At 53.6% G+C, this 23287-nt stretch overlaps 2 protein-coding genes across 4 annotated transcripts; both read right to left on the bottom strand.

The window, feature by feature from the left end:
* Nucleotides 1-162: 162 nt before the first annotated feature.
* Nucleotides 163-3195, bottom strand: LOC130582633 (E3 ubiquitin-protein ligase makorin-2-like). The gene is made up of 8 exons (XM_057381466.1): nucleotides 2977-3195; nucleotides 2354-2473; nucleotides 2049-2248; nucleotides 1660-1751; nucleotides 1329-1549; nucleotides 1005-1115; nucleotides 774-897; nucleotides 163-698 (listed from the first exon to the last, which is right to left on the bottom strand). Exons 1-8 carry the CDS (start codon nucleotides 3030-3032, stop codon nucleotides 546-548), a joined length of 1077 nt encoding a protein of 358 aa, XP_057237449.1. The 5' UTR covers nucleotides 3033-3195; the 3' UTR covers nucleotides 163-545.
* A 1073-nt stretch (nucleotides 3196-4268) lies between these two features.
* On the bottom strand, nucleotides 4269-22501 carry PPARD (peroxisome proliferator activated receptor delta). 3 transcript variants are annotated; one of them, XM_057381456.1, is made up of 8 exons: nucleotides 22455-22501; nucleotides 19691-19779; nucleotides 9767-9995; nucleotides 8922-9073; nucleotides 8401-8539; nucleotides 7617-7819; nucleotides 6831-7281; nucleotides 4269-6432 (listed from the first exon to the last, which is right to left on the bottom strand). In XM_057381456.1, the coding sequence occupies exons 3-8, from the start codon at nucleotides 9894-9896 to the stop codon at nucleotides 6185-6187; spliced, it is 1323 nt and encodes a 440-aa protein (XP_057237439.1). In that variant the 5' UTR covers nucleotides 9897-9995; nucleotides 19691-19779; nucleotides 22455-22501; the 3' UTR covers nucleotides 4269-6184. The 3 variants fall into 3 exon arrangements, with proteins under 3 accessions (XP_057237439.1, XP_057237437.1, XP_057237438.1); XM_057381454.1 differs by having other exon boundaries at nucleotides 6831-7284; XM_057381455.1 differs by lacking the exons at nucleotides 19691-19779; nucleotides 22455-22501 and adding an exon at nucleotides 13908-19451 and having other exon boundaries at nucleotides 6831-7284.
* Between the last annotated feature and the right edge of the window lie 786 nt (nucleotides 22502-23287).

Consider the following 23287-nt stretch of genomic DNA (forward strand, 5'->3'; position numbering starts at 1 on the left):
GCCTCTTCCGGCCCCGCCCCCGGGAAACGCAAATTGACCGCGCGCAAACGAACTYATTATGCAAATATCCCTTAAAATCCAGCCCAAACACCGCCTTTCCCCCCGCCAGGGGGTGGATCCCCCAGCCCACGGATCAGACGCCCCCGGAAGAATGAAGCTACACAGCGGATTTTATTTCGTTGTTCCCGGATTTGAGTAAAAACAGTTTAAAACAGTGACCCCGCTGCTGCCCGGCACCCCAGTCCCGTGKATGTCAGACCCTCCCAGCACCAGCCCAGCCCCACCCGTGAGTCACTCACGGGCACAGAGTGGGCACCACCAAAGGGGTGAGGGCAGGAGCAGGGGGGCTGTGCCCTGAGTCACCCCTGGTGCAGCGATAAATGCCAGCCAGCTTGCTTCCCCATCCCATCCCATCCCATCCCATCCCATCCCATCCCTGGAGTCACCCCAAAAACATGGCAGGAGTCTAAAGCAGAGCCTTTCCGCCTCCCCACAGATGTGTCCCAACCCCCAGCAGCACCCAGGCCAAACGTGGCCCCCACGGCTCAGTCAGAATCGCTGAAGTCCAGGAGAAACATCTCATCGAGGTAACTTGAGTAGCAAAATTCTGTCCCCACCATGGCCAGGGTAAGAGCCCACTCCAGAGCCCACTCATCATCCTCCTCATCAGAGCTCTCCGACGAAGAAAAGATGAACGCCTGTGGCAGAGGAGAGAGGATGAGCCAYGGTGTCCCGGTGCCCACCCAGCCCCGGGATGTGCCACCCCTACTTACAGCGGGCATCCTTGGCTGCTGCCGCCTGTGCCGCGTCAGCTGGCGGGCAGGCAGCTTGTGCAGGTAGATGCACTCTGATCTGAAAGGGCAGTGGCCCCGGTTGAAGAATTTGCACCTGATTTTCCTGTGGGATTCCAAGCGCAGCTGTGAGTGTGACTCCTGCAGTGCCACAGAGCCCGCAGCCCTGCTGCCCGCAGTGGTGCCACCCACTCACCCCATCTGTGCACTCACCCCGTCCGTGCCTTGAAGGTGCTGATGAGCTTCTCCTTCTCAGCCCCATCTGTGATCCAGTATTTGTGGGGGATGTAGTAACTGGAGGCAATCCGGCACTCGGGGCAGGCCCTGGGAGAGGGTGATGGGTGCAGATGGGTGTTCCAAGAAGGGAGCAGGGATCACGGGCTCATCCAGCATCCCATCCCCATCAGCACTCCCAAGTGCCTGTTCCCAAAGGAAAGCCACACCAATCCCAAAGCCACATCGCCAGACTCAAGGAAGGATTTCGGAGTGCAGAACAGGGGACAGTGACCACCCTCCCACATCCCCATCCCCGCTCACTTTATGACAGCRCTCTGGAAGTCCCGGCTGCGGCGCCACTTGCGGATGCACCCCACGCAGTACGCGTGGCTGCAGTTGGGGAGGATCCCAAAGAGCCGCTCCTCGGGCAGAGCTTTCTCRTACACCCTGTCCATGCAGATGCCACACACCACGCCCTCGCTCTGTGCTCTCAGTGCTGCTGGGGTGATCARGGCTGCTGCAGCGCCCAGCTCTGCAGGGACCTGCAAGAAGCAGCGCGGCGTGGTGACCCCCTGGCTCTGTCACTGTGCTGGCCTTGGGGAGCAACACAGGGTGACAGGGAGGGCCTGGCTGTGGGACACCCCAAACACACCTTTGCAGGGTCAGTCCCTGTCGCCGAATGCACAACTGCGTCTATGGGGTCAGAGGAGTCTGGATCCAGTGCTGCTCCTTGTGGCTGGAAATCTGCAGGAGGGGAGTTCTTAAGAGGAGAAAAGCACATCCCACCCCATCATCAGAGAGCTGGGCGGGCTGCTCAGAGCATGCAGCTTCAGCAGTGACAGTCCCCACATCAGAGAGCTCTGCACAGCCCCAGCTTGGCCTGGGCTTGGGTCAGGGGCAGAAACATGCACAGGCTGCTCCACCATCACCACCTCAGTATCTTCACCTCACTGGTCCCTGGGCAGCCTAGCACCCATCTGAGGCACCCCAAGCTTTTTGTGGGGACAAATTCTCTACTGATGACCCCACTGGGGACATTACCAACTGTTGGGATGTTCTTCTTGTCCTTCTCTTCCACTTCAACCTCCACTTTTGGCAACTTGAAGGCCATACATGTGATGCTGTGAGCAGGGTCAACCGAGGTGCTCTGGGCTCCCCCGCAGTCCYGGGTCATGGCTGGGGGCTCAGTGCCAGGCTCTGGGCCCCGGTGGTGTTGGGACTGCTCCTGGATGTGCTGGTAACTGGAGAAGCACAGGGACAAAGGGTCCCATCAGTCCAGCACGACTCCTTTAGGCTCCCAGCCCTTCCTCAYGGCATCAGGCCCCTCGTGACAGCCCCATCCTTACCGGCACTGCTCTCCGTATCGGCAAAACCCACGCTGGAAGTACCTGCAGACCTGGGCCGATTTCCTGTCATGTGAGAAGAGGCAGCTCTGGCCCCAGGGACAGGATCCACGGGCAAAATACCTGTTAGCCAGAGGAGCCACATGGCTGGGGTCAAACCCTGCTCCAAACCTTGCCCTAATATCCCCCCCCCCATCCCCCCTACCAGCTCTGTCTGTGTGGGGACATTTTTGGAAGCCCCCCTGGCTGGGGTTTGGGCTCAGGAGACTTTGCCAAGGACAGCCCAGGGGAGCCCCATCCAGCCTGACGTCCCGGTTAATTAAAGCAAAGGAAGCCCGGCACAGGGATTGCCTGGGGGCTCACCTCGGGATGGGGGGAGCATGGAGAAATACCGAGGGCTGGGGCATGGAGGAGAGCGAGAGCTCTTGGCTGGGGGCTGGCAAGAAAGGGGGTCTGAATGGAGTGCTGCCGTGACCCCCAGCTCCAGAGGGGGGATGGGGAAATGGCTGGGGAAGGAGGGGTYAAGGCCATCCCAATCCCCTCCCTGCCCCCACAGAGAGGAGCCCCATCTCCAGCCTGTCTTCCCCCAAAATCTGCTCGCAGCCGTCCCACCCGCAAGCCTTTACCTGCACAGGGGCCTCGGATAGCTCGCCCCAGATGCCATCATCGAGCCTCCCTCCATCTCTTCCCCAGCAGTGTGGAGGCCGGGCCGCTTCCCAGGGGGCTATTTATGGCCGCAGTGTGGCCTGGGTCCGGCTGGGATAATTCTCTCCTACTGGCTGGGGACACGTGTTTTGGGCGGAGGACAAGTCCAGGCTAGCTGATAGCGGCCCAGTGTGTGAGCACAGTTTACACTGAGTCAAGGACTCTGAAGCTCCTGCAGTTGGGAGCCTGCGCGGGGGCACCGCTCCAGATAACAAAGATAGGTGTCAATGTCTTTGCAAACAATTCCATGGGTGATGAGATGGGTGTGAACGCCTTTGAAATGGGTCTTGATGTCTGTGCTAACTTCCAGCCGCTCGTTTGTTACAGAGCCCARAYAGTTTTGACTCSTGAAACAGGGTCCGAACAAACYTGAATTTAGGAGATTWGGGGRAAGGCTGTACCTTCCTCGTACCTCGGCCGATGGGGAAAGAAAGAATGCAAAATGCGGCCGAAAGTCTCGGTTAAAAGGAGGCTGCACCTTCTGAAACCTCGAGAGAGAAAACCCCGCGGGCAYRTGCCCCAGTGGAYTGTCTCCCTTTATTCGAATAAAGTTGCAGCACTCCTGACTCCTTTATGGACACTGACTTTTCACGGCCTGATTTTCGTACAAGTGTGCATCACTAAATTCTGTATATTCTCCTTTTATTATTACTATTCCCCTTTTCTTTTCAATCCTRTTAAACTGTCTTCACCTCAGCCGGTGAGTTTCACTTCTTTCTCAGTGTCTCCCCCACCCCACTGGGAAGGGAGAGAGCTCCCGGCTGCACGGAAAAGTCAGGAACAACAGAGCAGCTCCTCCCAGGGCACTCCAGGCGGGCACAGCGGAGCCTGGGGGTCTGTAGCTGCTCCCTGCAAATTCTCAGGTGTTACACCAGAGCCAAGGGCAGGGCCAGCTGCCAGCACGTGAACGCCCTGGAGCTCATTCTTCACCATCTCGGGATGTTTTCAGCTCATTTGCAGCTCCGCCCCCAGTATTTGGGGTGGGAAGCACTCAGATCTGGGGCTGGGATCCTGTTCRGGATTGGCTCTTTCTACTGTTTTAGGTTTGTGGGCAGGAAAACCACAGCAGCTACGAGATCTCAAAATTGCCAGGAATCATGGCAAATCCCTGGAAATCACAGCAAATCCCATCGCCTATGCTGGAAATCCTCCCACGGACAGCCCTGCAGGTGCTGAGAGAAATCCCACAAAGACAAGGCTGAACATTAAAAGGTTCTTAAATATTTAGTTCAGATTTATTTAAAGTCAAGTCAGTTTGTGGACACTATTTATATTATTAAAAACACTTGGAGGTTTGTACTTCTAGCAAAAATATACATTTCAGTTTGAGGGTTGTTATACTGTCGAGGAAGGAAGAGCAAAAAGTTTCCCAGGTGATGGGCACGAGTCCTGCATTGCGGCCGCGGCGGGGACACCACCGGGGATTTGGGAAGGGCAAATCCCCGGGCTCCGACCAGCACACGCATGTCTCCAGTGCCTTCCCCCAGAGGGCTTCAAAGTGCTTCAGAAACGGTAATTCCCAAAACCCCTGCGAGGTAGGGAGAGGAGGGGTGGGCGGGGAAACTGAGGCACGGCAAAAGGAGTGGAGTGTGGCAGCAGGGGGAAGTTTGGGACCAGCCAGCCCTGCGACGGGGAGGGAAAGCCCAATGCTCTTCCCCTTTGGGTTTGAAAGGAATTATTGCACCAGGGAARTCTGCTACCCTGAAGAGGAGGAAAGTAAAATAAAACCGAGTAATTTGCTCCCACAACCCCTCCTTGGGAATACCAGTATTTTAATAAGGCTGCTCAGGACACACGGGACTAGGAGCTGCAGACAGGGAAGTGTCGCTTCTTAGGTCAGACACCATTATTCTGAAAGGAAAACTGAGCCCATCCCAGGTCCATCCTCCCCACACCCGAGCCCAAGTGACACAGCCCCACACACACACAAGGGGCCTGGCCTGGCCCAGGCAGCATTGTGGTGTTTCACTACAGCTGTGAGAATTTGTGAGGTAAAGTCCCAGAATGGTGCTGGGTTCAGGCAGAGCCCGAAGCCTGCAGCTGTTTCCACTCTTGGGAACAGTGGTAGAGGGGGACTGGAAGCTTCCCTGACACAGCCATGCTGACAGGGAAGCTCCTGCCCATTGTGAGCATCCCAACCACTCCCCGTTTATAAATCCTTGGCATTTATACTGCATTTTACAGCTGCAGAGCTCTCTGCAACCAATGCACTAACAGATCCTCATGCTCCTGCTCCGAGCAGACAGCATGTGACAATCCAGGTCCCTTTCACAGAGGGGAAACTGAGGCAGGACACCAAACCCTGACCAGCTCAAGGGCCCTGACGCTGCACAAACCTTTTTTGCAACTCACCTCTGTGCAGAACAGCCTGTGGAAGCCATGGATTCTGTGTCTCTGCTCTGAAGGTGAATTTTACGGAGTCAAATCCTTTCTCTCCCACTTCCCCATCCCTCCCTCTCTCATACTGAGGTGTCAAGGGACACATTCCCTACGGAACGAGGGTGCCAGGAGCAAAGGCTCCCACACAACACTGGAGAAATGGAACTCACAGAGTCCCACTGGGAGACWGGAACATACTGCAGAGCACAGAGGGGACTGCAGCTGAGGGTCTCTGCTGGGACAGCCATGTTCAAATACTCCAGCTTTTCTTTGGGAAAGAGAGAAACATTCTTTCAACACACTGTCCCAGACTCCACGGCTCAGGACCATCTTCAGAGTGCAAATGAACAATACAGACACACTGTAAGCGCTGCTGCCGGTCCCCCTGGCCTCTGCACCCCTTTGGCCTCACTAAGGACCAGAGCTCCCCTACCCTGGGGACCCGGGTGTCATAGGAACCTCGCTGCCTGAGCCGTGTAAACTGGGCAGCCACTCAGGAGCAGTAGAGCTGGACCATAGGAACAGAAACAGCAGCTTTGCAGATTTGTTAGTGTGTGTTAATGGAAGCCCTGGCSGAGCAGGAGGTGGCTGCAAATCCTGACGGCATCTTGCCCTATGTACCGTATGTCAGGGTCGTGTAGAAAAGAGTTTCCAGTAGGAGAAGTGGAAGACTGGGAAAGGTTTTCTTTGTTTCTGTACAAAGAATCTTTGATGGGAATCCATGGCTTCATTCTCATAAATAACAGGTCCTTAGTACATGTCCTTGTAGATCTCCTGCAGAAGCGGGTGCAGAGATGTCTCTGTCTCTGTCTTCTTGATTTTCTGCACCAGCTGGGCGTGCTCTGTCACCAGCTGCCGCAGGTCAGCCATCTTCTGCAGCAGCTTGGGGAAAAGGTACTGGGCATCCGGATGGTTGGACTGCAGGTGGAACTCCAGCGCTCGCAGGATGTTGTCCTGGATCTCCTCCACCTGCTTCACGTTCATCAGGCCAGGGCGGTCTGTGGAGAGGAAGCACGGTAGCTGCAGKGTCATGATGCAGCGTTCCAAAGTACACGCTCCTCCTGGGGAAAGGGAGCTGGGGACTGTAACCCACCCACCRTGACTCCAACCTCATCAGCTAGAAAGGGGAGAAGCACCCTTGGACAATGTGTCCTACAGCAGCACATGAGAAGGAGATGCCACTTCTACATTCTTTGCTGTTGGTCCAAGCTTGCCAGGCATCATGGACACATAGAAGCTTTGGTTCTGGATGTGTTCAGTTCTTCTCTCATGCCCCTGAGACAGCCCTGGCTGACCTCAGGGCCAGCTGCAGCTCAGCTCCCCTAGCCCCCTCTGAATGACCTCCAAGTAGGGAGGACTCTTGCTGACCCAGGCATGGCCAAGGGCGCCCGCTCACCTCCGCACAGGATGATGGCAGCCACAAACAGGGACAGGTCACTGTCATCCAGCTCCAGCGCGTTGAACTTCACAGCAAACTCAAATTTGGGCTCCATGATCTCATTGAAGGGCTTGCGCAGGCTGCGCAGGAACTCGCGGGTCACGAAGCCGTTCCCGTTGGCCACCAGCAGCCCGTCCTTGTTCATGATGGAGGCCAGCATGGCAAAGATGGCCTCGTGCACCCCGTACTTGAGCAGAGTCACTTGGTCGTTCAAGTAGAGGCCTACGAAGCTGGGGATGCTCTTGGCGAACTCGGTGAGCTCCCGCACAGTCTCCACCGTGGTGCACTGGCAGCGGTAGAAGACGTGCACCCCGATCTCCTTGTAGGGGGGGATTCCGTTCACCAGCTGCTTCCACACCAGCCCCTTCTCTGCCTGCCACAAGGTGTCCATGTCATGGATCACAAAAGGCTGCTTGAACAAGAAGTAAGTTAGGAGTCTGCTGCGGGGACTCGAGGTGCCAGCTCTGCCCAGGACAGTTGTGTTTGTCTACCTGTCTTTGTGCTGTGCCCTGCCTCTGGGGCTGACAGTGCCCAGGCAATCTGCACCCACCCACCACAGCACAAGTCTGCAGAGCAATGGGACTTTTCCCAGCAAGGGGCAGGACATGCAGAGCCCACCTGGCTGCAGGTAGGAACTGGTGCACGTGGAAAAGATATGGTAGCAGGGAGATGTGCAGCATCTCCCAGAGAACAGTCCCCTGTGCTGGCCATGGCCAACCCCACCTGCCCTGGGAGGGAACTTACTGGGGTGCTGCTGGCCTTCCCGGTCAGGATACCTCTTGCCTTCTTTTTGGTCATGTTGAAATTCTTCAGGTAGGCGTTGTAGATGTGCTTGGAGAAAGCTTTCAGGTCAGCCACCTGCGGGTTCTGGCAGCCRATCTCGCTCGCTGTCAGCCCTGCCACCAGCTTCCTCTTCTCTGCCTCTGGCATGCGCCCGAAGCGGATTGCTGGGGGGCAAAACTGGGGGTCAGGACAGTGGGGGGACCCCAGGAGATGCAGCTGGAGAGGCAGCAGTTTGTTCTGCTACTGCAGAGGGACAGGTCTGCTGGAGAACACCTGCAGCTACACAACACAATGCTTCTCCAGGCTGCAGCTCCTCCAGTATCAACACCTTCATGAACCAGCCACTGCTGCTTCCCTCACATCAGACTCCCATCCCACTCCTCTGGACTCTTGAACAAACCCCAGGTCCCACATAAACAGCTTTGCTTGTTTGGGTCTGAGAGTCTTACACCTGAAGTCTAAAAATCCTAGCACAGAAGAACAATCTGCGAGTCCAGGTCCCTCTGGGCCAGTCCRTAAGGGGCAGCCATGTGCCAGCAGCTGTGCTGCACGGTGGGAAAGAACAACCCCTTCTCATACARAAAAAGGGGATGAAGAGTCAAATGCTTGAAGCATTGGGTTTGAATGATCCCCTAGCAAGAAGAACCATAAGCTAAAGCACAGCAGGCCATGGGCACCCTTTACAGGAGGGCAGCTGGCCCAGTGTCCCCAGCTGGCCAGGCCTGTGGGCAGCAGTGACACTTACCATTGTGTGACATGCCCAGTGAGAGGCATTTCTGGAAGCGGCAGTACTGGCACTTGTTTCTGTTCTTCTTCTGAATCTTGCAGCTCCTCTCACACTTCTCGTACTCCAGCTTCATGCGGATCGTCCGACGGAAGAAACCCTGCAAGCAGGGAGCAGGGGACATGGAACATCCAAGCTGCAGCTGGTGCTCTCAGGGAGATAAACACACAGCTCACTGCTGATCTGCTGCACARAAACCATCTTTTAAAGAAAACTGAGGGTCCCTGCAGGGACAAATGGATTTGTTTTACACAGCAAAGCATGACAGGGCAAGGTTTGGGCCATACAGGTCTCAGCCACGTTCCCAGGGCAGCCTGTCTGTACTCACCACACTCTCTAGACAGCTTCAATTGAGTTTTTTACAAACAGTCCCATATCTCTGATTTGCTGCCTCACAAATCTGCTTGTGTGAGGAGGCAGTCCAGTTCCTGGGGTCTAACCCCTGCTTGGTGCTGCTGATGCCAGCCCTCCCTGGCACTCACCTTGCAGCCCTCGCAGGCGTGCACGCCGTAGTGGAAGCCCGAGGCTTTGTCTCCGCAGACCCTGCACTCCACGTTCAGCGCTCCCAGCGCCGCCTCCTCGCAGCCCATCTGCAGCTGGTCCGACAGCGAGGGAGAGGAGCTCTGTGACAGATCTGCAAACACACACAGGGACACGTCCTTCTGTGTCACAGCCACAGGCCCAGCTCCTGGCATGGTCAGCTCCTCCAGCCATGGGGCTGAGGAGGGATTTTCAGCCCTGTCCTGCCTGCCCCGGTATCACATCTGGAGTCTGGTGCTGGCTGCAGGCAAATGCCATGCACAGAGCCAAGAGTGCCCCAGCAGCTCAGAGTCCACATCAATGCTCCTTTCTTCCCTCTGGCATTCATGTCCTGACAATGAAACCCTAASCAGCAGATTTATAATCCCTGGTTGGCTGACTGCTGGCACAGGACTGCCCAGCTGGAACATCAAGGGCTCTGGAGAAGCCTCTTCTGCATCCACAAACCTTCTCTCCCACCTCCTAYAATCACTTTACACTGAGGACTTCAAGAAGTGTTCAAGGAAGTATTCCCAAGCACCCTGGGAGGCCCCTTGCTCTGAAGCACAATGTCACCTGCTGTCCTTTTGATTTCCACTCCACAACCCATTGCCAATGGCTGTGCAGTGACCTCGGAGGAAGAAACAAACCTCTCCATAACCTGGAGCACTATTTCACAAAGGAAAGAGATTAAAACCAGCCAAACTCCATTCAGTGACARATCCTCTGCCTTTGCAGCTGAACATGCTGCCTGGAGATTGTGGATGCCAGGATGCTTCACAGGATGAGCTCATGTGGCTCCACTCACCTGTGTAGCTGCTCGAAGGCAGTGAGCTGTCTGGTCCTCCAGTTGGGTCTGAGGCTCCACTTGCCACCATCACTGCCTCTTCCTCTTCCTCTTCCTTGACCTCAGGTACTTCCTCCTGTAGTTGTTCCATAATTGATCACCCCTCAGTGCCAAGACTGCAATCCCTGTCATAGCTCTGGCATCATCCGCGTCTATCCGAGATGGACCCCACCAGGCTGTTCCTGCTAGCCTGTGGGACATGGGAGAGAGGCCACTGAGTGCCTGCACRGAGCAGTTCAGCAGCAGGGCAGTGACCAGTGTCACCAACCACGCCAGTCCTGCTCTGTGCTTGCTCCTCAGCCAGTGAGACATGCAGAGCCAGGGCCATTTTAAGATCCCTTCCTACTTTGGAATAAACATTCTGTAGGACTCAAGAAAACAAAAGCTTACAGAATTGTTTTTAAAGCCCAGCGCTCCACAAACCAGCTCAGATGCCAACCAGGGACCTGGGGTCCCCAGCCTGCAAGTCCCACAGCAGAAACGCCGCCCCAGACAATGTCCCYCAGAGCCACCCGTGACCTGGGATGTGATGGTGACAGCCAGGGCCAGGGTCTGACAGAGCCAGCACCACCAGAAGGATCAAAGTAAGGCTGGCTTCACCCTCTGTCCCTGCCCAGCCATGGCAGAGCTTGGACTGGGAGCAGCAGGTGGTGGCTAAAGGGCCCTGGCCTGTGCAAGCCATCTGCAAGACTGATGGCTTCCTGTCAGCCCCGCACTCGTGCTCCTTCCCGTCAGAGCGCTGCCAGTTACAGCCTCTGTGTTTGTTTTCACTCAGCTCCTCTGCCAAGAGCAGGGTTGAACGTGCTGCTGCTGCTCTGCGCAGCTGCCGGGCCGTGCTCAGCCACGGGGTCCAGCAGTGCGATCCCAACGGCCGCACAATCCACCCAGTGTCTTAATCCTGCATTTCCTGTGGGAGAGACGGCCCCATCCTCCCCCATGCGCTTCCGCTCCTTGTTTGCCTTACTCCAYCCCAAAGAGCCCACAAAAAGCTCCAGCCATCCAAACGATGCAGCACTGGTACTGTGGCCATGGCAGAGCCGTTCCCACCTCCCTCCCAACCATGCCAGATCTTGCCTGAGTGTCCAGCTTGTGCTGCAACATCCTGGTGTTCATTTACCTCCAGATCCTGATTCCTAAACTGATTCTTGCTGGAATAATTAACATCTCAATCCCAGCTTATGTAAAGTTCCATCCACTTCCTTAAAGGAGCTATTTTTAAGTGGAGAAATACCCATCAGGAAAACCACTGAAATCCAGGTTCAACCACAAAGGCCTCAATTTGCACACCCAAATTAAACTAATGCAGGATYTTGCAGGGGCCTCCTATAAGGGCAACCCCAAGCTCTGAAATGGTCTGTGCCCCATGCCCAAGCCCACAGCATAGTCCAAGGCTTGTTGGGGGAGGGCAGCAGTGCCTTTCCTGATGGATGTTTCTGGATTAGACTCCCTGGATTTTTTTTGCTGTCCCGCAGCAGACCTCCACACCTGGCACCTTGAACTTGAGCTGCAGCCAGCTCCTCAAATTGCTGGAAAGCCATCAAGGTCAGAGCTCCCTGCAAGATGAAGGAAGCAGCTCAGGGACAGAATAAAATCTGCAGGTGGGAGGCTGAACACAAACATGTCACAAAGCAAGGACACAAGTCACTCCTGCACCACAGCCTGGGTCTCCTKTGGCTGAGGGGGCTTTGTTTTTTCCCTTCACACTGGGAATTCAGAGTGCAAGACAGGTGGCTTTGTTTTCAGGAGAGGCATATTAGTAGCAGCAGCAAGCACACTGCCCTGTGTTCCTTGGCAGCAGGGGCAGGCAGAGGGGTGGGTGCTCCCTTCCCATACCTCCACGTGAGCACTGAGGGACCATTGAAGGGCTGTGTTATCCTTGGCCTCCACTCACAAATCCCATGCAGTAGGACATGGCAGACAGGCAGGAAAACCATTCATTGGAGATGRAGGGAAATGAACTCCATCGTTTTCAAGGTTATATATAAATGATCACACAAACATCAGGGAAACACTTTTGCCTGGAAGAGCAGTTAGTGGGGGAAGCTTGTGGCAGGAGAAGCTCGTCTACAGTGGAAAATCCATTCTGCAGCAGCTTAATGAGCAGCTCATTAGATTGCCTCTGTCCCTGGCATCCAGCACAAGCCCCTTGCTTAATACCCACTACAGACAGACCTCTCTGCTTTGCCCCAGAYGTCTCATGGGCACATCCATGGCATGCTGTCCTCTACTCGCCAGGTCTACTCAGGGCCATGTGCTCCCAGGGCAGCAGCGAGTTTTTGGCATGCAGTTTGCTCCCCAAAATCCAAAAAAGTAACTCCAAAGCTGTGCTTGGAGTCAGTCTTGGATGGGTGTGAGGAGGAAGAAAGCAGAGGATGAGACAGATGTGKTGCACAGAAAGCACCACAGGGCTCCAGCTAAGGCTGCTCATTTGCACACAGGTATTACAGAAAGGATATGGATGTGAATCCCACCCTTTGAGAGTGATTGGAGAGCCAGAGAGAAAAGCTTTYACCAGAAGGTTCTGAATGTATTGTTTGAATATCTCCTTGCAGGCCAAGAGTTCAGGGGCCTGGGCAGAGGGGAGCTGCAGGAGCTCTTTGCACACCTGCCTCTCCCTTAGCCCTTCCCATTTTCTAAAGAACTGGGATAGAGAGAGGACTGGAAAAGAGCATTGATCTCACACAGGAGGCTGCAGCCACTGCCTTTGGCAGATGAAGGGCCAAGGCAGCTGCTGGAAAGATGAAGGGCCAGGSATGGACTGTGCCTGTGCACCCCTTTGAACAGCCAGCCAGCTGGGCAGAGCCCCCAGCAGGGCAGGGAACCCACCCTTCCCCCTATACCARTACAGCAGGGTGGCAGCAGGCAGAGATTGCAGAGATTCACCAAGGATTCACATGCTCCCCTCTGTTCCTCTGCAAGCCCAAGTGATCAGAATGGGGGTCCTGGGAAGCTGGAGCTCTCCAGAGGTTTGTCCAAAGTTTGTCTGAGTGCAAGAAGGGATTTGCCCTGCCAGCACCARAGCTGAGAATCTTTGTGGACAGCACTGGGAATGACAAAGGACAGCCAAAGGGCCCATCTCCACCCCAGGACCTCTCCAACCATTTGGTGCCTCCTCATCCAGTGGCCAAGTTGCCAGAACAGGAGCAGAGGTAACTCCTACCAGAGCACAACAYACAAGCTTCAAGCTGCAGGAAGAAGGGCAGAGATTTGTGCCCAGGATAGACACCCACCCTTTTTTTCCATTCAGCAGCTGTCACAGGACACTGATGGAAACAAGGATGGAGACTGTGAATTTCTTCCTAAGCGTATCCAGAGAATCTAGCAAAGCTGTTTCCCTTTGTCTTTCCACAGGATGGGAATAAGCAAGAGGGCAAGCATCTCATGACTTGCTCTGCCTTTGCCTCAATCCCTGTTCCAAGGAGCTTKGGTAACCCTGGCTGAGCCAGCAGCTTCCTCTGCAGCCGGCGCAGGGAGGGTTTGTTTGCTGGCTCTGGGCTTGGGCTGATGCCTGCTGGCTGCAAACAGCCCRGGCAACAGGTTTGTCTTTCCTAGAAGCTGGCATCTACGCCAAGCTAAACCATCAGTAGGAGCASGGAGAGAGACGTGGCACAACCAGAAAAGGAAAAAAACAGGAATAAAAGTTAAAAGGAGATAAATCTTCAGTGTGGATTCCCTGCAAGAAGGYAGTACTTCTCCTGAGCTGAACAAGATCCAAGCTCCCCGTTCATCAACCAACAGCTTGTGCCCTTGTGGCTTGGCAGCTCCCCACTGCTGATTAGTGTGCAGACCCTGCAGCCAAGCTCTGAGTTTCCAGGCAAAGCAAAGCACCAAAGAAAGATCCAAACCTCCCAAGAGTCAAGTCGCAGAGTTGATCTGATCAAAGTAGTTGTTCAAGTTACTGTAAAAGAGGTCAYCAGGAACTGCAAAAGGAAACCAATATACCATGGGAGCACTTCTGGCTTGTGTTATTATCCCTCTGGACAAGAATGTTCGCCAAATTCACAGCCAAAAGAAACAGAAGGGGTGAGATGAGAACTCAGCCTTCTCCATAGGGCAGCACTGCGATGTGCAGCACATTYTGAATCCACAATCAAAAACTGACCTGAATCCATAAAGGAGATGTGATTGCTGCTGGTTGACCACCTTTTGCAGACTTCCCTCACGTTGTGTCACTGCTTCCAAGATCTGCTGACCAAGTACCAGTTTCTGTTCCTCCTCCTACACGTCAGCTACTACTAAYGAAAGCCAAATAAGAGCTAAGTAGATGCTGCAGTACAGGAAAGGTAACTAAGTGTACAAAACACAAGAGACAAACACTGAAAACATGTTTGTGTTTGCTCCTGGAAGATCAGCATACCCCCATATTAGCCAATAAGATCTCAGCAGCACTTACTAGCTGAGTGCTTCCTCCCTTACTCAAAGTCTTGGCCGCAAGGCAAGCTACACACAAAAATAAACTACTAGAGCTAGCAAGGAAGAGCCCTCCCACACAGCACTGACCAGGACAGACATTCCTGGACAGATTCTTCCCCTTGAAGCATCTGCTCAGATGTTGTACCATGCCTCACAGTCCAGTCCTGTGATTCTCTCTCCTAGGCTGCTCAGTGAGGACCACCTGTGCTTSCCCAAGTTTGAGCTGGGCTCTCTAWGCAGCAGGGTGCTGCCAGACCTGCCGTTACCATTAGCTGCTGCTAATTACTCAGGGACATGTGACACAGGGTGCAGGAGATTCCCTCAGCTGCCTTGAGCAGCAGGGCTTGCTAAAATGAATCACACATCTATGGCATGTTTTAACTCACTCACTTCCTGGGCACTGAGCAAGGAAGAAACCGCAACTCATTAAAAGGGTTACGAAACTTGCTGGATTCTTCTCTTTTTGTACCATGATTGATGCTGTCCCCAAAACCAGGTCATGGCATTTTGCTCSAAAAGGAACTTGCTGCTGGGTTTGTTCATAGTGCTAGAAGTATTGCAGACACAGAAAAAAAGCAGACTTTGGGCAGTAAACTCTCAGCTGTGTGCAAAGCTGGGTCTGCCAGGCTGTTCGTTCTCCAGGAATTGCAGCAGTCCTTGGCTCCATCAGCTCCAAGCACACATGAGATGTGTTCCAAAATCTTTAGATGGCAGATAATGGAAGACAGAGGGATAATCATCATCCCTCCACAGCTTCCTAGCAGAGGGACTCCCTGCTCTCATCAGGCTCCGTGGCTGACACTGGCGGAAGGGCAGCAGCAGGGCAGGCAGGGAAGAGCTGTGCAGTTGTTAGCTCTTACTTGAAGTACTGCTCCATGACCTTCAGCAAATCTGGCCAAGTCCCACACCCCCATTTCCTTCATCATCAAAAAAACCCCAACCAAAACCAAAACCCACCACAAAGAAACAAACYCAGGACTCTTACAGTGCTTCCTTCCTGATCCTTCCCTGGCTGCGTCAGCTCATGGAGACAGCGTGTTTTGGAAGTGCAGAGCAATAGATCAGTGCCAAATGTCATTGTTTATTCCTGTATTACAGATTTTGACACCTGTTCGCAGTCATACTTGCAGGTCTGGTCTGCCTGGCCCCAGATCAGCTCCCTGCACTGCTCGTGACCATCTTCTCCTGTTGTACATTCCTGTACAAGGCATTTCCAGGATGACTTTCAGCAAATGAACTGGTGTATCTCATTCTGCCAACTGCTGACTAGTATTTCTGTTTTSGTGTCAACTCAGGACAACCCAGACCACCCMTGGCCAGGAGGGGCACGTGGGTCTGACCCATTGGAATAAGGACAGCAGCCAGGAAACAAGCAGGTACTGGAAAGGTGACACCACAGGGACTTCTCAGTGCTGGAAACGGCACAGAAGTGCTGCTATTTGAGAAGACCATTAAGTCTGACAAGGAGGGAGGATCAGCCCAGGGCACAGCAGACGTGTCTGTGAAACTGTGGCTATGCTTTGGGATCAYGCTGCAAGCCTGTCGCTTGCATGCCAAAGAAGCTGTCTGGGATATATTCCCTTTTCCTTTACCATCCCAAAGGTGAGGAGGTGGAGGCTCAGAACTCACTGAACCACCGTAAGGTGACGCTTTCCCAAACTGCTGATGTCATCYTGGCTGTACTCCAGGGCAGTCAGTTTGCTTAGGGACCCCTTGTCCTCCTGAACCTGAGCAGGACACATGGAAGGATCTGGTTTCAGGAACATCAGTAATTATAGAACAGGGCTGGTGAAGGAGGAACTCACACAAACAGTAACACCACTTCCCAAGGCAAACAGTGGGCACAGGGTATTACAGACTCAGAGCAGCATTGAAATGGAACTCCAGGAAAGTGGTGAGTGGAACAAGCTGTGGCTGCGAATGGGAGCGCTGCTTGCGGTCAGTGAGGCAGTGCTTTGCAGACYAGGACCCAGCTTAGATTTCCCCAAAGTCCCAGGGTCACTGGGACACCAGCAAGTGGCACTCCTACTTTGGATGGGGCAATCAGCTCCCCAGAAAGGCAATGGGGCAGAAACAGCAGTGGGCCAATGAGTCACTCAGGATCACACGCACGAATGCAGCCTGCTGTCCTGAGCCAAACATCCAGCAGGGCCCTAGCTTTCATTGCTGCATTGCCAGTGCTCCCAGATCCAGGAAAATGCCCCAAAAACAAGTAGCAAGCCTCCTCCTCTTTGCAGCAGCAAATTTTAGATCTCACGAACTAACCACGAAAAAGATTAATCCATCAGCCCATAAGTTTTGTTATGTTTACACTTGGACTCCAGAAAAGTGCTACTTGGTTTTGTAGACTTTAGCAAAATATCCTTGGCACCAGCCATGCTGCTGTGATCCCGGGATGCAGCTGACAGARAGGAATTGTGCCCAGGCACAAGTTCCGATGATTCAGCAGGACCAGGAACATGCGCAGCGAGATGGATTGAGCACATTGCTGTGTCTGCTGCAGCTCCCCTTCAGCCACAGAGCAGGAAAACAGAGGGGTCCCAGCCTGACTGCAGACATCTCCATAAGAAAACCTCTAGAGAACACCAGAATCACTTTTCCACACAAACTAGTACAACACCCTCTCAAGGGAAGTAGATGGGAATGCTGTTTCCTTACTATTTTTGGCCACATTCACAAAGCAATAGCTGCCYGGAGAACAGAGATTCCCCTGCCTTTTCAGCAGGAAAACGAGCAGTGACCGTGTCAGAGTGATCCTGCCAAGACTCACAGTGTGTTCTGACCATTTGGATTTCTGCCCCAGCCCCCAGAAAACAAAACGCTGGAGCAAAGCATTAGCACCTTTCATAACATCCTCATGCCTTTGGCACCGTCTTGGGGGTACAGGGTGAGCCACAGAATTCACAGCTACTGCTTCCTGGCAGAGTCAGCTGCTGGGAGCTCAGCAGGCTCCTCAACTTCATGCTCACCACCAACCCTTTTCCAGAGATCCCCATGTCTCTAAGTTCCACAATACCAGGACTACCCCACCAGCATGAGAATCCAGGGATATTTTCAGAGATGTGGGTCTCTGACCATCAGCCTTCKTAGAGTTAACAGCTTTCAAGGGCCAACRTTCTCTAGCAGAATCCATATAAATAACTTAAAGATGAAAAGCTGATTTTCAGAAATATCCCAGATTGTATTACAGTGAAATCAAGAGTTGCATTAAAAAAGTTTTGTAACAAGTCAGACAGGATACAGATTTGAGCTTGGGTTCCCATCAGCAGCAAGATGACTGCACAAAGCATTGCTTATTTTGAAGCCATCTCACACAACCCCTGCCAGGAAAGGCCTGACAAAGCCTGTCCTAATGAGATAGGCATGTGTTTCACAGTWAAGTCTGTCTTAACAGCCCATCAAAGAAACACTTCCCTATCAGCTCATCTGCCCTTTCAAATCACCAGAACCATTCCCTGTCTCCATCCCACATCTYTGTGAAAGGGTTGAACATGCATGTTCTGGTTTTTGCTACTCCAAATTGCAGTTCCCATATCGGGGAAACCAGGAAATGCAGTATGATGGCAACAACTTTAGCTAGCATGTAGGTTACAGGGCTGTGGCTATCCCCCAGCCCCAGAGATGGGTTCTGGCTTGATCCAGCATCACAACAAATGCTCATATTTCTGGCTTGTGCTTTGATCCTGCCACTTCCTCCTCCAAAGTCAGGAGTCCCCTGCAAACCAGATTCCCCAAAACTTGGAGCAGAACCTGTCCATGAGGTCCCCAGGAAAGCCCCAACACACACATGCATTTCAGAACCCTTTGCAAATGGAAAGACCTGGCCAAAGTGATCCCAGATGTTCACAAGCTCTTAGCTAAGTCTTGAAGAACCCAGACATTTTCCAGACACTGTGACTGAAACAGTGAATATTAAAGCATTTCAAGAAGTCATTCTGAAACTAAGATACATCTCACGTCAGTTCTGCTCTGAACCATTCCTGCAATCAAGCAGGGCTCCAGTGAACATCATCACAAAACATTCTTCGGGGAAGATGCATTTCACAATCTCCTTGACCAAAAGGATTCACATTGGCATCAATCGTTCCACTCTAAACCCTGCTTTGGGAAAGTAATTTCCCAGGCATTCTGCCAAGGCAAGCACATTTCAGAGTATTAACAAAAAAAGAAAACTAGTTCTACAGAAAAATCTTATTTGTCCTCACTACGGAAATCATTTCTGCTTGTCCAGACTTTCCCAGAGTCTCCAAAATTACTGCAGCAGTACATCTCTGAACAGAGACACTTCTAGAAAAAGCAGAGATTACTCTGCAGCACCTGATGAGAAGCAGAAACAGCACAACATATCTATGGGTATCAGTTTGTTCCTGCTCTAAGCAAGAGTCAGTACYACAAAACCCCTGACATCTCTAAAATGCCATGATCAAGGCAAGCCAGACTGGGCTCTGACAGCAAATAACCTCTCAGGCAGAAGCACTGTAACATCATCTCAGCCAATTAAAACATCATTTGTATGTCAGGTTCTGTTATTCAGAGGAGCCCAAGAGTCTCTTGTTGTGCCAGTTCCTCAGTCTCCAAGAACATTTGCAGATTTCCAGTCCATAATTCAATAGCCACAGACGAAATATTCCCCAAAGGGCAACAAGATGTACTGCACAAAAATATCTATTTGACAAAAGGCATCACACAAGAAAGACAGAGCCCATCAACACCAGGAAGCAATTCCAGACAACAATGCTCTTCTGATCAGCAAAGTCTCATGGGGCTCATTATAAAATCCTCTCTACACACTGCTAAGATCCTTGGAAGTCTGTCTTGAATACCAGAAAAGAGACAGCGTAACAGTTGCACCAACTTGACACAGAAACCCACAACAGCTCAACACCTCAGACCTGTGTAGTGGCAAACACCCACAGCCACGTGCAGACAGTCTCAGCACTGCTGATTTCTGGAATCACTTCAGAGGTCTGTGGGCAGGACAGTGCCTGCCCATGTCCCTGCTGCCCACCTCCTCCAAACCCCTATCCTGCCTCTGCTATGACCTGCTCGGCTTTGTATGACACCAACAGACAAAGCTGAGCAGGTGGGTCACGAGTAGGACACTGCCAGGTCCTGTGTGGGATCGTTGGGTGATTGGTTACTCACGTGCAGCCCTGGATCTCATGTGCCCTCYCCCACCTACAACAGCCAATTTCAGCCACAAACATCAGTGAAATAATGAAATGTTATGTCACTATGCTYTGACAGCAAGAGCCAGCTGMGAACAGGATTARACCATGRTCYTCACAATGTATTCCTAAAGTAATCCATAAAGATCATATTCAGAAATGGAACAAAAATAAGGTATAGAGTTTAAATTTGAAATGAATTTAAAAAAGCTCACAGACAAAGTGAAACTCTTCTCAGGCTCTTTCTATCCCAAGTTTTTAGAAACATAGTGGTCAGTGCCTGCATGCGAAGGGGAAGGGTTACCTCTGCGGAGCAGCTGTCCCCGTCTGCTTGTCGCCAAAAGCCACCGCTCGGTCACCATGTCAGCATGGACAGCCGAAACCTGGAGCAATCTGCAGGAGGACAGAGAGCAAGTTTCCACGGCTGTGCTGAAGGCCAGATATTTATGCTGCTGGGAGCACTGGGCTGGGTCCAGCAGCAGCTCTGAAATTTAAACACACACTCCCTCTTTTGCACGCTGAAACCCTGGGCCAYGGTGACTCCAAGGGGCTGCTGCAAGTGTCACAGTGTCTGCCCCAAGACCAGGAGGTAAAGCAAACCCTAGGGTGTCCCAGCAGACACAGCCCCATCCCCTCACCATGGATGTCACCTTAAGTCACCTGCAGCCAGAGGCTGATGATCCTGACCTCTTATGACAATGCACAAAGTTGATGCTAGAGAAAGGTCTGTGGTGGCCATAAGGCTGCTTGTTTACTCAGCTTGTTTAATCCACCTTCAGGAGGCTGCCAGAAAGTTCCTGCAACTTTAATGAACTTCCTCTTGGGTGGCTGAAACTTAAGGATTCAACAGAGTTCATTCACTCTTCTTGGTTTTCCTGATAACTTTGTCTCGTATGAATTTCAGGCTCAAAAGAGAAGGAACAGACCAATGCCGGAAAAAAATTGCTTATGAGGCTATGAACTAGAGGACTTAGAGAAAATATGTCCTATTTTTAGACAGTTATGCAGACTAACTGGACTACAACATTAAACAAAGATGCTGTGAACATGATGCTATTTGCACCCACATACCCTCCCTGACATTACCCAGGCTTAGCTGCTCCTCCCACTCCGATAGAAAAGCCCCGTTTCGTATTCCTGCCCTTGACATGGGACAGCTTGTGAGGCAACTGAGTACCAGCAACAAACCAGCAACAAACCACCATCCTACCAGGACAGGCAGCTCAGCAGCAACCTGTGAGTGCTGAGCTGAGAGTGAACCCCTGGTGCCTCACTCACATCCTTCCAGGTCTGACATGGCAGTGGCAGCTGCAGCTGCTCAGGACAGGATGGAAAAAGAACATGAATCCCCTCCCTCAGAAGCTGAGGATTCCAACACACTGGCCTGAGTGTGGATGATGTTCCCTACAGGATCAAGGTACATCCAGAGGAGGGCACAAGTGTGAGATCCAAAAATATGACCTGAGTCCTTTGCACTGGAGCATCAATCACATCAGGATCACCCGATCAGTGATGTCAAAGTCATAACTCCTTGAAGGCAGTGATTGCCCTTTTTTAAAGGCAGGGGCTGAGGACAGCCTGGAGTTCTGCCAAGTGTRGATCCAGCACGAGCCTCTGCCTCAATGGGGCCACAAAACTGCCCTTGGGAGCTTTACTTTCACAGCAGAGCAGGTTCTTCATCCCTTCTCTCCCAACACGGGATAGTTTTTCTAAACAATCCTGACAACGTTTCTCTTTAATYTCCCTGACAAAGAACAATACTAAAGTCATTCCAGCGCCACTGGCACATCAGGGGTTGGCTTTCTCCACCTCCAAAAGCAATAAAGCTCATTCCAATTCAGCAACACAGCATTAGCCTTGACACTGTCAACGAGGGCTGAATCACATGCAGGGAGTGCACAAATCACACCCTGAGCTCTTTCCCATTGCAGACCAGAGAACTCTGCTGCTGCCAGAAATCTGAGAATTAAAACTAAGTGACTGGCTCACCTTGTCCCACTCAGAGCTAAATGTCAGGACATGCCCATCACACCATACACACGGCAACACTTGCACCAGCTCAGCAGGGCATGGAGGGAACCTCCCAGCACATCTCAGCTGGATGCTTCCTCTGGTGTCCCTGACTGACACATGGTAAGTCATCAGAAAAAATCCCACCTCAGCCTGGAGCATGTCTGTACAGAAGAGAATACTCTGCTGAAGGCAAGAAGGGATTTGCAGGGAGAGGGCAGGAGGAGAGGAGAGTGCAGCAGAAACAAGAAACATGGGCTGCCTCAACCTACAGATCACTGGTTTAGAGACCAACACTGCAACCAGCCCTGGGACACTGATTCATGGGGCAGCCACTGCTCAGACCCCTCTGCACSGCCACGACAGGCATTGTCCAGACCCTACAGCACATCCGATTCCTTCCCACAARCATGTCCTTTATTTGGGATCTCAGGGAAAGAGGGAGTGGAATGTGGAGAGAGGAGGGAGGAGAAAGGATTCTCATATCCTTCTTCCTGGAGTAGCCCCTCACCGGATGCTCTGTTAAAGGTCCATCCTGACCCCCTTGCTTCTCCTCCTTCCAGCCCCAGACCCCTCCAGTACCTGGTACCCTCAATTCCCCCTCCACCACCCCACCCCGGCACGGAAGACGAGCACACTGTCCCTCCAAGCCTTCTCCCGCGTGGGCCATGCCCCGTCCTCAGTCTCCCCTGATTTCTCAAGCACGAAATACAGCCTGAACCGTAAAGTCACTGGTGCCACTCACACCCCAACTCCTCGCACCCACGTCCCTTCTGCGCCAACCCCTGTTGCTCACACCCCCTGCCCCAAACCCTGTCACATCCCCAGCCCCTCACACTCCCAGCCCCTCACACCCCACGTCCTTCACAGCTCCTGTCCCTCACACTCCTCGTCCCTCACAGCCCCTCTCCCTCGTACTCCCCGTCCCTCACATCGCCTGCCGCTCACGCCCTGTGCCCCTCACAGCCCCGGTCCCTCACAGCCCCGGTTCCTCACAGCCCCGCTCCCTCACAGCCCCGCTCCCTCCCGTCCCTCGCACTCCCCCCGGTCCCGCTCACCTCACGCGCGGCCCCGCTCGCGCCGTCGGCCCCCCCCTCACCCCCGGCCCCGCGCGTCACCGCGCACGCCCTGACGCCACCGCACCCCGCGCGCGCGCGCGGCCAATCGCCGCCGCCACCGGGGGCCTCGCGCCCGCGTCACCACGGCAACGGCCCCGCCCTCTCGCGCCGCACCGCCCCCTGCCGGGAGCCGCCCGCGCTGCACCCCGCACGGCCTCATGGGAAATGTAGGCGCTGCCCGCCGGAGGCGGGGCGCGAAAGGGCGTGGTCTATGGGGGCGTGGCGTCCTGAGGGCGGAATTTTCTGGGGGCGGGGCGTCCTGCGGGCGGGGTTTGCTGGGGGCGGAGCCTCCTGAGGGCGGGGTTTGTTGGGGCGGAGCCTCCTGAGGGCGGCCTAATGTGGAGGCGTTGTTGGCTCCGCGCCCAAGGGGCCGGAGCGGCCTCGCTGACCCTTCGGCTCCAGCAATTTGCACCGCGGCCCACACGCGCCTCGATAGAAGACAATAGCCCAGCCTAGCCTCGGGGCAGAGCTGGGAAGGGCTCAGTCTGCTCAGAAAACCCATGTGGAGCGACGGGATTCTGTGTCCAAGAGATCCGGCCAGGATGGCGCGGGACAGGCAGGGACCCCTCATGGGGACGGCACAGGGTTCGGGGCCATCCCGCCGCGTCCCAGCGCAGTGGGAAGGAGGGAGAAGCGATGCATTTGACCCGCAGCCCCTGCAGTGGCCGTGCCCCCGCTGTGCGTCAGCGCGGCCGCGTGGGACCGGGCCGGGGCCAGYCCGCACCCCGGGCACACTGAGCGCTTTGTCCCGGTGCCCGCGGAGTCTTTGGTCA

The sequence above is a fragment of the Malurus melanocephalus genome, unplaced genomic scaffold, assembly GCF_030028575.1.
Source record: "Malurus melanocephalus ecotype Western Australia unplaced genomic scaffold, MMel_1.1 scaffold_511, whole genome shotgun sequence".
Lineage (NCBI taxonomy): Eukaryota > Metazoa > Chordata > Aves > Passeriformes > Maluridae > Malurus > Malurus melanocephalus.